The sequence below is a fragment of the Notolepis coatsorum genome (genome assembly GCF_963971535.1).
Source record: "Notolepis coatsorum genome assembly, chromosome: 14".
Lineage (NCBI taxonomy): Eukaryota > Metazoa > Chordata > Actinopteri > Aulopiformes > Paralepididae > Notolepis > Notolepis coatsorum.
In genome coordinates, this window is record NC_140178.1 from 78,615,515 (window position 1) to 78,629,424 (window position 13,910).

The following is a 13,910-nucleotide window of genomic DNA, read 5'->3' on the forward strand; positions in this document are numbered from 1 at the left end:
TAGTTTGTTATCAGCGAGCCATATGCAGATTTTTCCTAGTTCTGAGCTGAGGGTTTTTTCAACCTGTAACTTGTTCATGTCAGACACCAGAGCACATTCCATCTCACTATTTTTAGTTTTACATGTATTTTTAATATAACTATTTAGTTTCATACATGATGAGTAGACTATACTTTGCTTAAAAATGGCATCACGGGCAATGTCTTCCAATAACGCTACAACACAACAGTTATGTATAATAAATAGGCTACCTGCATGCATGACCCTCCCTGGAGAATATTCACGAGATGGGAGACGGTGGTTCATTGAGTCAAGTAGCCTAATCGTCCTAGAAGTCCCTGAGGAAATATACAGGAAACCTGTATACAAACCTACCAAACAATAAATGATATATCGCTCTCTCAGTCTCATGTGATTGTGTGTGTGCATGCATGCATCATGTGTGTGTGGTGGTGTGAATCACTGTGCCTTTTGATGTGTGTATGCACAGCATGTGTTGTGCGCTTAGCTATGCACTTGTGTGTTCTTCAGGACTATGTGCCAAATGTGATGGATAGGTGTGGGACCAAATGCCTTCTTTCCATCTTTCTGGTTGCCCTGTCAGGATGTGTAGCTCTTCCAGGTAAGGAATAGTGTCCACAGAGCCAGAAAGTGAGACTAAAAGACACTTAATATAGTGGTTCCCACAAAGTGATTATCCTGACATTCACGGTTTCCACTGTTGCTTGTTTATGTTACAGTGTGTCTTTTATTAGATGTAATGGGTGTAGGGGGTAATGGATGGGGGACATTAGCGATACGCTGATATTCATATTTTGATACCAACATTTTGTGTCATGGCCGATAACTGATATTTACCGATATCGATATGTCATCTGTAAATTCTCTATACTGAAAGTTATATGATATGAAAATACTATAACATGGAAAATAGTCTGTCTTTATTTAGTTTATTAATGTTTCTGCAGTCTATTTCAATGCTTTGTGCTCATGCAAGTACCAAAACAAAACCCTGTGGCAAAGAAACAAGAACCTGTGCAGTTAGACCAAGTATTGTCCTTTTCTGGTCATCGGACTGATTCCGTTAAATAAAATAATTACTGATAACGGTCAATAATGATATAGCCTCGATATATCGTGCATGACATGAAAACGTTTGGAAACCCCTGTACTATACAATGGTACAAATACTGTATATATACTATGAATAAGGCTACTATAATGTAGGCTTGCCACATTAGTCTGTGATACCGGTGTTACTCTGTGTTCAGGCATCCACTGAGTACATTACTTGCCCACCAGTCTATGCTTCTAATTTTTTTAATAAAAAAAAACCCATTTAGTTCATTTGTGCATGAATGCCCACAGTCATCAAATAAAAAATGTAGTATTTGTAAAATACTAAGCATGTTATCAATACTTAGTCAGACAACATTATAAACTGAAAGTCTGTGGACGGCAGAGCTATTTTATAAGTCTGTGTAGCAGCCGTCGGATAGAACATTTACGGAATGTATTACTGTCTGTTTGTTTATTTTAAAATTAGAACCTATTGTCAACTATCTGTCCAACAAATTTATACTTGTCATTGAAAATGTATTAAAAACACATGGACAGACACGGCGGATCAATGTAGCACATAACGTTAAAGATCAAAGTAAGCGCTCTACAGATATTGAGTGTCATTTCGTAAAATGCCCGGTGTCACTAGTAATACCGGTGTTGTCATGAGTTTATTAGTCATGGGAAATTCCACATCACTACGGCAACCCTACTATAATGTCTACTATCAATAGGAGTCTTTCCTTCCTTCCTCCTCAGCCTTAAACCTCAGCGTTGAGACATGTTGCTCCTTATTGCAGTTTGTAGTGTACAGATGGATGAACATTTAATTTAATTTGTATTTGTTCCGTTCATGGTAATGCACAGTTCCATAATAGTATAATTTCATAATAAAAGCACCTCTCAATTTGTACCTTCCATGAGCGAAAAGGAGCAGGGAGAAGAAAATCGTATTTTGCCTGCCCCTTACTCTAAACAATAAATAAACACTAGAAATAGATAGGTCTGTCAATTACACACATTTAACAGTGAATACTTACAATATCATGAAAAAAGTTATAGGGAAAGCTATTACCCCTGAACTTCAAAAAATTAAATCTAATTGTTCTTTCTTTATACATTTTCTTGAGCTGGGAAATATTTGTACAACTCTTCATTCTGTAGAGAATTACACCATTTGATGCCACATACAGAAATACACATCTGCTGTAAAGTAGTCTGTGCATGCTGGTGCTTAAAATTACATTTCCTTCTATGGTTCTCGTCCTCGGAACTAAAGACATTAGGATGTACAGATGGATTCACATTAACATAATTGGTCACTTGCCTCAACATGTGTGCCTGTTATTTATGGACTAACAGTTTATGCTATGGATTCCTGGTACTTTCCCATGGCATGCTGGACTAATTCAGAGCTGTTGGTCAACACATCGCTGCTCCCTGGCTGCATGTAGCTATGCTTCACATCGCAGCCGGTTAAAACAAACGTTCAGTAATTGTTTTATCAAACACTCACGAGAGGTTGCTAGGTGACATTTCTAACGGAGAGCCTTATAGGGAGTTGTAGTGGTTACGACGGTCATTGTTGTTTCCGGCCGGTCCACCTCGCTTGAAATTGCAATGTATTTCCAATGGACACATTTCTAAATCGTCTCGTTTAAAACAAATAAACCATGAACATTGGCATGGTGTACCTTTCTGTGTGTATTCATCCACAATCTATAGCTCAACATGAAGCAATTCGCAATTAATCGTAAAATAATTACGTATTAATTTTATTTCAACCAAAAATGCTTAAACAATAATGTTGGTGATAGAAGGGAACTCATTTTGTGCAAAATGGAAAGCTTGCCAATGTTCATGAGGCAGAATTATTATAATAGCCGATAATAAATTTTCCCAATGATAAATCCCTATACGGGTGGACCGCGCGGGAAACTAAAGTGACATCAGACTACACCTCCCTATGTAGCTAAAAATATTACAACAAGTGAGAACAACTTGGTTTGTTTCCTTGTGAAAGGTCTCTGCTTTAAGTATCTTGTTGTAAGCCAAATTAATTTGTGCAACACCATTCACCGTTTTGGGATATGTATGAGATTCTGTGGCATCAGCTTTTCTTTTAGTCTTTGATGTGAAAAACTAAAAAAAGGGGTGAAGTCCCCCTTTAAATAGTTGTGCCTCTTCACCAACGTCAACAAGACTAAACCTGTGTACATGAATGAATGAAAACTTTATTTAACAGATTGCAGAATGGGTACAATACAGTACGGCTCAATACACACAATTGTTAAGGGGATGCAGACCAGAGAAAGATGTTTGTCTTGTTTACATCAGGGTCCCCCATTTTCAATTCATAGTGACATTTATGACATACACAACATACATGACATTTATGGCATAGGGACATACATGATGACATACATGTATTTAGTACTGTTACATTTGTGACATATACGATATTCAAATATACAGTATATACATGTGATGGGGAGGGGACTGTACATTAGGAGGGGGTGGGTGGTTGGGAGAGAAATATACATACGGCGGGGAGAGAATATATACATGCGGTGGGGAGGAGACTGTCTATTAGGAGGGGGTGGGGGTGGGGGTGGGGATGGTTGTTCTTGGCGGATGCAATGTTTCTGGTTCTGGTAGGGAAGAGGAGTTGGCGACGGCGTATGGGTGTTAAGTCTCGTTTCCTGTCTGGGGAACATAGCTCGCTGTAGTGTGTCCTGTGTCACTTCTCATTGTGTGTGGTTTCTAGAAAGGGGTGGAGTGGTGGGTAGTTCCTGTACTTACCAAGTCTAGTGATCGACACACACACGCACACGCACACACACACACACACACACACACACACACACACACACACACACACACACACACACACACACACACACACACACACACACACACACACACACACACACACACACACACACACACACACACACACACACACGTGTCCCACGAAGTGTGGCGGAAACAATGTTAATATTTGAGTATGATCTGTGAATTGTTATAAAGTATTGGAAACGTGTGTGTGTACATAAGCATGTGCATGCGTCATCTCTGTCTTGTGGTTAAAATCTTTCTCTCTCTCTCCTTTGCAGGTCCTCCATCACCACCCTCTGTTCCCCAGTGCCATATCCCCTATGATGAGTATGACTGGACCATCCTGTGTGTGTGGGAGCCAGGAGGGGACACTCACGTCCCCACCACCTACACCCTGCAGTGGGAGTCTGCATACACAAAGTAAAGACCACCTCCTTTCCCTTCGAGCACCCAGGGGTCAAATTTTTACCCCCCCCCCCCCATGTTGCCTACCGTCCCAAGCCTGATCTGTTAGCCGAAGCTATCTCTGTCCTCGTGGCTTTTCTCCCCTACCCTCCAGCTTCTAGGAGGCCGGAGCTATCTTTGCTGTCTCGCTGTCAATGCTTGTCTGCGCAGTCAAAGCTGTAGCCTATTTATAATATTTAGGACATGACTTGCAATACTCTCGAATATTCGCTAAAAATTCTGTGGGTATAGGGTCAATACAGGAAGTGGAGGAGTTACATTCCATGACAGTTTTTTAAAGCTCAGTTGATGTAATGCAAGCAAATTTTCCTATGGTTACTTTTTCGCAGGGTTTGCTGATGGTGTCATGTTTGTATCAGGACTAATGCTGGTTCTAATTGAAGTTATTTAGTTATTGAAGAATAATGCTAGTTCTTCACATTTTGATGCAGATGACTGTGGAGGGTGGGGGCAGTGTTGAGTAGCTGGTCGATGGCTGAGAATAATATTCTAGAGTTTCCAACATTCTCTGTGATAATCTTAGAAAAATTGTCCGCTCGCAGTGGACAGTGAGTTTGGTTTTCCTCCATTTTCGTTCAGCAGCTCTATAGATTCTATTTGTCTGACCAACACTGCTATTATTTAACCATGGGGAGATTTTGTAACTTTTCTTTAACACAATGCCCGCCATCAGCAGGGGGCGCTGATCCCCCTTCAGCGCCAGGTCTTTATTCAATGTGTTATTGCACAATTTTTTTTGTATTGGATTCTATTATATGTTGTACCCACTGTATTGCACATCGTTGCGGGCAAGACCTCCCGCATTTCATTGTACGTGACAAATAAAACTCTTGACTTGACTTGAATGGATCTAGTTTTAGAATGCCAAACTTGCGAGTCCTAAAACTATATTTTATATTATAGCTATGGATCTAATAACGCCGTCGACTGTCAGTGAGTTGCTTCTGGTCAACATGCAAAAAACAGATCATCCGTACATTTCCTTTTTATACCGTTTTTAATGAGTATAGTTTGAGTGATTCTGAGTAATTCCAGGAAAAGACGAGAAAAGGCATTTTAGTGTCACGTTGTAATTTTTCGGCTGATTATCTAGCCAGCCCCCCCCCCCCCCCCCCCCCCCCCGCAGCCAACGGTAAACAGTCACACACAGTCCACACAGATAGCTTTGATCGCGGGAGAAAGAAATATCAGATCAACGCAAGATTTTATATATAGTGCAAGCAGGAGAAAAAACAACCAGGTGCTCAAAAGGAGAACTTGGTTAGCTCAGTTCAATATAGGTTAAGGTGCTCTTGGATCACCGGGAATGCAGAGTTCAGAGAAGAGAGTCGATCCAGGCACTCAAAAAGATGTAAAATCCAGAGGGAAGATGGTTAAAAGGCCTTTATTAAAGGTGGCTAAGTCATTTAAAATCTAATCAACATGTTTCGACCATAGCGGTCTTCATCAGGATTAGAGTAAAATGTACAAACACATCACCCCCTTACATACCCACAGGTGAGTGTCAGGTGAAACAATCAAGCAATAAACACCAAATGATTGAACCGAGTGATGATTGGAAGGCACACGCAAGGGCGGAGCCATCAATCAGTGACAGTGTAGAAAAAGAAAAAATATATATCAAACAGGCTATAAGTATAAGCATAGATAAATAATCAGTAAGCAATATACAGAAAAATATAATAGCCTATGTAGCCTATGTAAGGTACAAAGAATACACACAATACAATGGCAATAAACATATAGGATAGAAATCAAAGATAACACATGAAGTCAATATCCTCATTTAGCCCAGGGGCATTAAAAACACTGAGTGCCACTCACGAGATATCTCGGGTTTTTAATAGTGACGTTGAATCACTGTGGAAAAAAGCGCCCCCTGTCGTCTCCCAGATGACATAAGTGATTTTGGAATGGACTCAATGAAAATGAATGGGGAAAAAAATCCGGTACTCCACATTTTCCAGTCCACTGATCCAGCCGGGGTTACCACAGTTCATTCTGGAACCTCAGATCCCCGCTGATCATGGAGTTCTACAGTATCGCGTTGGATCCATACACGTATCGATTTTTTCGAATGGTGATCAGGAATTGGAATATACCAGTTGGATACCATCTGATGTCAGGTAAGGACTCTATGTTATCAGTGTTAGGATAATCAGAGTAAGTTTGATGAAGATATAGGCTGTTTTGTGAAATGTCTTCTTTCGGTTTCACTGTAAAAGTCCGAGAGGAAATCAACGAGGCGATTATCCGCGCGCGGCCGTAATGTGCTTGCGTGCACGTATAATATTGATCATCTAGCGTTTATTTGAAAACGATTCATAAAAAGGCTGACGAATATCAACGTTGTGGAATATTCCACTAAAAGACGATTTTCATAGAATGCTCCAGAATGAGCTGTTTTTTATATCAAAACGGGGGCTTTTCTAACTGCTCTGAAACGGAAACGACGCGATAAAAAAACAATCTGCCTTGACAGCACTGACTGGAAAATAGTCTTTGATAATGCGATGGGCAGATTAGACACATAGCCATAATTTAAAACATAGATTAGGCGATATTAACGTTAACATTGGCGCCGATGGTGGCATTCAGCCGGTAAAAAGGAAAACCAGGCGTGGCGCTCAAAGTGTTAAGAGCGTCAAGGCTATGAATCCAGAATGTTTCCCTCTGATTGAGTTTGCGGATGCGGTCTCCGCCCCTAATAAGAGGTTTGATATGTTCAATGCCCACAATTTTCAGTATAGAATCGTTATTGTTGTGTACTTCTGTGAAATGTCTGGCTATGGGATAAACATGATTTTTGGTTCTGATGGCATATTTGTGTTCAGCTAAACGATCCCGCAGACGCCGCTTGGTACGACCTACATAGAAGATGCCAGGACAAGTACATGACAAGCGATAAATGACATGAGTGGTATTACAGTTAATAAAGTCATTAATCTTGTATGATCGCTGAGATTTAAAGTCAGTGAATGTCTTGGTTTGTATGACATTGACACAGTGTGGACAATTCATACATTTGTAGGTTCCAATAGGTCTCCTAAGCCAAGACTCCTTAGAGGGAGGAAGGTAGCTATGAACTAATTTGTCTCTTAATGTTGGAGCACGTCTGAAAGAAAAAACTGGAGGTTGAGGGAACACTTGTCTGAGAGTGGGGTCACTATCAATAATGGGCCAGTTCGCATTAATGATGCGCTTAACGTGTCCCGCTGCTGTGCTATATTGGGTCACAAAGAAGGGGCGGGACTGAGACTCGTTCCGTCGTCTACTTTTCTTGAGCAAATCAGACTTATTAAGTGTATGTGCCTTATTACGTGCCCTTGCCACTACATCTGGATTATACGATCGATTTTCAAATCTGGTAGTCATATCAGCAGCCTGTTGATGAAACTCACTATCACTATCACAAATACGACGTAAACGTTGAAATTGACCAAAAGGAATGTTGTCGATCATGTGAGGGGGATGGAAAGAGTCAGCTCTCAAGAGGGTGTTACGTGGAGTTTTCTTTCTAAAAATGGTGGTGTGTAATTTACCAAATATATCTTTTGAGATAGTAAGATCTAGAAAGTCAATAGTTGTTAAAGAATATTCTATGGACAGGCGGATATTGTTATTTAAAGAGTTGAGATAACTATGAAAAGCCAACAGTTCAGATTCATTGCCATCAAAAATAAATTATAGATCGTCAATATACCGGCCATACCAGGTGATATTGTGATACCAAGGATTGATAGGGTTGAGCACATACAACTTTTCCCAAAGGCCTAAAAAGAGACAAGCATAATTAGGAGAAAAACAAGAGCCCATAGGGACACCCATAACTTGTTTGTAAAACCCATCTGTGAACATAAACACATTGTTATGGATAATCCATCTGGTCAAGTCAACAAGAAACTTGGTAGGGGGCAAAGCATCTCCTCTATCAGATAAAAAGTGTGTCAATGCTGTAAGACCTTCCTCATGATCTATGTTCGTATACAGACTTTCAACATCCATAGTTACTAAATAATGAGATTCTAAATTGGTAAGGTTAGCTAAACTATTGAGAACATCCGTAGTATCTTCAATAAAAGAAGGGAGTTGCTTAACATACGGTTTAATGAAGAAATCAATAAATTTAGAAGCTGGTTCTGTAAGGGTACCGTTACCAGATATAATAGGACGACCAGGAGGGTTGTCAAATGGTTCCTTGTGTATTTTAGGAAGTAAATAGAAAGACGCTAAAGCAGGATGTTCGACCAATAAAAACTTAAGATCCTTATCAGAAATCCAATTAGCCTCCTTAGCATGGTTAAGTATTGTATGAAATTGTAATTCATACCTTGCGTGTGCCTTCCAATCATCACTCGGTTCAATCATTTGGTGTTTATTGCTTGATTGTTTCACCTGACACTCACCTGTCCTGTGGGTATGTAAGGGGGTGATGTGTTTGTACATTTTACTCTAATCCTGATAAAGACCGCTATGGTCGAAACATGTTGATTAGATTTTAAATGACTTAGCCACCTTTAATAAAGGCCTTTTAACCATCTTCCCTCTGGATTTTACATCTTTTTGAGTGCCTGGATCGACTCTCTTCTCTGAACATTTTATATATAGTGTTCTTACCTCGTCTCTGATGTAATGGGGGTTAGTGTTCCATGCCATCGTTGTAAAGGCCTGCCTCGCCTGAGTATTTAAACCCCGCCCCCACGGCTCCGATCGGCTCAGAAAACACACCAGACCGTTTCCAATGGAGTGCAATAGCTCCGCAAGGCAGTAGAGGGCGGTGTTGACCGTCTGCCAGCTCAGACACATTCACCAGGGTCTGCAGCCATGAATTATGAATAGATATAGCGAATAAAAGAAATAACTATCATAAAAACGAGTTAACTCGTTTTTGGCGATATTCGATTGGCGGGCAATAACGAGTTAACTAGTTTTTGGCAATTAATGTGTTAATGGAGCGACAGCATCCAGTGTATATGATAGGGTGTTGTTGAGATTTTCAACCATGCAGTTTAAAGAACAGTTCAGGCTGGATGGTTCAGTTTGTCTCATGATGTTTGATAACTTCTCTTCTGCGATGTCATCTAGAATATAATAGAATCTTTATTGTCATTGTTGGTACAACGAAATTTTGTTTGGAACATCACCACTGGCATACAAACATAAAATATAGCATGCTGTGAGCTCCGGGCCGCTGCGACTGTGCGCGCCGCCATCCTGAGTACATCTAGTACTCTTCGCTTTACAACGGTTACCGTTTTTGTCTCTGTTAAATTTAGGTTAGCATTGAAGAATACACAGTGATGGTCAGATATAGGTAATTCGATTACTGATACTTGATCAATGTTCAGCCTTGTTGTTATCACTAAGTCTAGGGTTTTACCATGTTGGTGAGTGGGTTAATTTACATGTTGTATTAGCTCAAAGCTGTCCAGTAGGTTGATAAGCTCAGTAGCCTTGGGGTCGTTCTCATTTATATGAATATTCAGATCTCCATGATTCATCTCAAAGTAGAGTACATTGAAAATAAGTTGGCATCTAACCAGAGTGCAAGGTAACAGTAAAATGTATAACAATATACAGTGTAACAAGTGATTAAATCGAATATACTGTATATAATGACGCTGCTATGTACATATGCTAATCTAATGTATCTACAGTAAGCCATACTGGCCAGTGTAGGTATGTGATATATGCAGTGTGTACAGTGCACAGAGTGGGTAAATATACAGGTATGTAAACAGGAATATATGCATACTATTCATACAGATATATGTATATATAGATAAATGTATATACAGTGTTATTGTACGTAGCTAGCCTATCATACAGTGTTATATGGGTAGACTAGGTTGAGGTAGGTAGTTACGAGTACAGTGTAAGGTAGTCGTTGGCAGAGAAGGCAGTAGATGGAGTATTGATTGAGTATAGGCAATGGAGTTCAGAGTTTATACAGTATGGATGCCCCTTTTGACTTGGTGATAAGAAAGCTAGTCTTAAAGTCATACGATATTTACTGTAGATTAAGGACTTTTACAATTATGCATACCGCCGTACAACTCTGTTTTGATATGATTACATGTTTCACGTTATGAAGTGTGCATCATGGTTTGATATGAGGTGTTAGATTTTGTTGACTTTTAATTAGGGATGTCCGATATTATCGGCCGACCGATATTATCGGCCGATATCGGCAGTAAAATGTGATATCGGAAAATATCGGTATCGGTTTAAAAAAAAAAAAAAACAATAACAATATTTGTTATATATATATCCAGTGAAATTATTAGTTACCTGAAATTATTCAGTTTTGGGGGGGGGGGGGGGGGGGGGGGGAACCCTGCATATATCGGTATCGGTTGATATCGGTATCGGAAATTAAGAGTTGGACAATATCGGAATATCGGTATCGGTAAAAAAGCCAATATCGAGCATCCCTACTTTTAATTAATGTTACTTATCCTGTCTTCTTTCATATTTAGGACTCTGCGTTGTGTTGTTGGATGTTGAAGTAAAGTCAATACAATTAAATCTCCCCTTTAGATAATATATGCGACACACAGACTCCCTTCTTTTTTTTTTATACAATATTTGTATTGGGTTTTACAGTACACATTTCAGGTTTTCATTGTCGTCAGTTATTGTTAATTCCTTTTCTCCACAAGTTTATACAAGTATACCCACATACCCCCTCCCCCCTCCCCTTTTCTCTCTTTTAGCGTCTTTGAGTCTGTTTTTACGTACATTCATTGGTACCTCCAGTAAAATAGCTCGTACATAAATAAAAATAATTGAAAAGAAGATAATAAAATAAAAATAAATAAATTACATCTTTATAACACCTTCAATGACGTGCCTCCGCTCTTCCCTGGGGTCTGGGCCACGACTGACCGCGGGAGAGAGCGGGGGGACTCATCCTATAGCAGCCCTCAGTATATCTTCCCTTCTCAGATAGTCATTAAATGGTTTCCATATATCCTCGTAAACCTCTATATTGTTCCTGAGGATATATGTTATTCTCTCCATAGACATGCATTGTGCCATGTTCTTAATCCAAGCACCGATTGTGGGTGCGTCTATTTTCTTCCAATTGAAAGCTATTGTTCTTTTTGCCTGCAGTATAGCAAAATCAATACATTTAAATTGTTTGGTTCTCAGGTTGAGATTTACTGGATATAGGTGTAGCAATATCATTTTGGAGTCTAATGGGATATTCACTGACAGGATATCTTTGATTTTATTCACCACCTCCCCCCAGAACTTCTTGATCTTGTCACATTCCCAAATACAATGTTTAAAAGTTCCCAGAGCCTCGGTACATTTAAAGCAACTGTCTGGTGTGTTGCTGTTGTATTTATTCAGTTTGACAGGGGTTATATAAGTCCGCATCAGCCATTTGTATTGAAGTAGTTTTAAGCTAGTGTTGGCTGTTTGTGTCTGAGCCTCCTCACATGCTCTCTTCCAGTCCTCGTTTGAGATCTCCTCTCCCAAGTCCAGCCTCCATGCCTCCAATCTAGATATTGACGTCTCATCTGAACCAGATACAAGCCAGTTATAGAACATTGATAACAGGCCTTTGCTATTGCAGTTCTTGATGATATTTTTTTCTAAAGATGAAAGTGTAGGAATTGCCAGTGATTGGTTTTGCAGAGAGGAAATGAAACTACTCAGTTGCAAGTATTTAAAGAAATGCTTCATTGGGATGCTGTATTTTATTGATAGTTCCTCAAAAGACATCAAGACCCCCTCTTTGTAAAGGTCAGATATTTTACTTATTCCTTCTTTTGTCCATAGTTTGAATCCGGCATCCAGTTTGCCTGGTTTAAATGAGACGTTTCCCCAGATTGGGCTGAATTGCGACATGGAGTTGTTTATTTTCATACATTTCTTTACCTCATACCATACATTAATCATGTTAAGCACTATGGGGTGTGTAGTATGTTTTCTTAAATATTTTGGCTCAGCTGAATACATGTATAAATGTAGTGGTAGTTGCATTGGGTATGCTTCCACTTCCATCCATGATGGAGGGTCTTCCTTAGAAAAATAAAACATTACAGTTCTCAATTGTGCAGCCAGGTAATACCAATGAAGGTTAGGACACGTAGGGCTGGGCGATATGACGATATTATATAAATATCGGGTACAGTTCATTAACGATACACTTTTTAAACGTATCGTGGATATCGTGATGTTTTGCCCTCGGGTTCTGGTTAGAGGATTGTGTCGCGTCAATCTGGTCCACACGTTCAAACCTGCACAACCCCGCCCCCACGCTACTGCATCAAAGTTACTTATGATTAACAAAGGCATTCGTTTTGTGGCATTAACGTTATAGTTACATGTTCAATAACATCAGCATATTTACCCGACCATAGCTAGCATTGTTTTGGTTGGTCATTCATAGCTCAGTTCCTTCCTTTGCGCAGAGAGCACGTACTGAATTGTACCCATTCTGCAATCTGTTAATAAAGTTTTCAATCAGACAAATGTATATAAAAGCTTTTATTATAACATTTGTTGCAGTAAAATCATTATGCCTCGTTTAGTACTCCTGCGGAGCGCTGGTAGCCTATTCGTGGGCCGTGGGGAGCTAACGTTATTAGCCACGGTAGGTTTGTTGTGGTTTTCTGTCCGTGTAGATCAATGGCGGACTTACCGGAAGTTAAAAACGAATAAGCGCTTGCCGATTGGTGCTAAGAACAGCAGGGCGGGTGCAAGCGGTGTGACGTAATTGGCAGAATCGACTGTCAATCAAAATTATTCTGTTGCCGTCTGAATGATGAATGAATGAGAACTTTATTAACAGATTGCAGAATGGGTACAATACAGTACAGCTCAATACAACAACAGTGGAGGATGAAGACCAGAAAAAGACTTTCGGCTTTTTTACACAAGGGTCCTCCATTTTCAATTAATCAAAACATTTAGAGACATACAAATATACAGTAACAGTAGTTTCATAAAACTTCTAAATGCTATTGATTGATTAATTGATTGATTGATTGATTGAAAACTTTATTAACAGATTGCAGAATGGGTACAGTACAGCTCAATACATACAATTGTTAAGGGGATGCAGACCAGAGAAAGACTTTCATCTTTCAATTAATCATATTTCATATCTAAATCATATAATATCTCATTGCTAAATATATGCAATATATAATCTAATAATCCAATAATCTAAATCTAATATGTAATATAAAAATGCTAAATGCATGGGTATTTTGGCTTTAATGTTAGCTTGCAAACTCAAATACTGTCTTGGTAAGCCTCATAATGAATTGTTTGGGGAAAAAAAGAAAAACATTGTGATGTGTATCGTGTATCGCCGAAAGGTCAGAAAATATCGTGATATCACATTTAGGCCATATCGCCCAGCCCTACGTCAACCCCCCTGCATCAAATGGAAGGTACAACAGAGATAGGCGGACTCTAGGACACTTCTTACACCATATACATTTTGAGATGAGAGACGCAATCTTTCCGAACATTCCTACCGGTGGTGCCAAAGGGATGTTTTGAAATAAGTATAGGAACTTTGG

At 39.5% G+C, this 13,910-nt stretch overlaps 1 protein-coding gene across 2 annotated transcripts in view; it reads left to right on the forward strand.

The window, feature by feature from the left end:
- Nucleotides 1-543: 543 nt before the first annotated feature.
- Nucleotides 544-13,910, forward strand: part of il12rb2l (interleukin 12 receptor, beta 2a, like) — a 74,840-nt gene continuing 61,473 nt past the window's right edge. For both annotated transcript variants that reach the window (XM_084328843.1, XM_084328844.1), the window contains exons 1-2: nt 544-622; nt 4,179-4,320. In XM_084328843.1, coding sequence (XP_084184969.1) covers nt 550-622; nt 4,179-4,320 — 215 coding nt within the window. In that variant the 5' untranslated portion in view covers nt 544-549. The remainder of the gene's footprint in view (nt 623-4,178; nt 4,321-13,910) is intronic.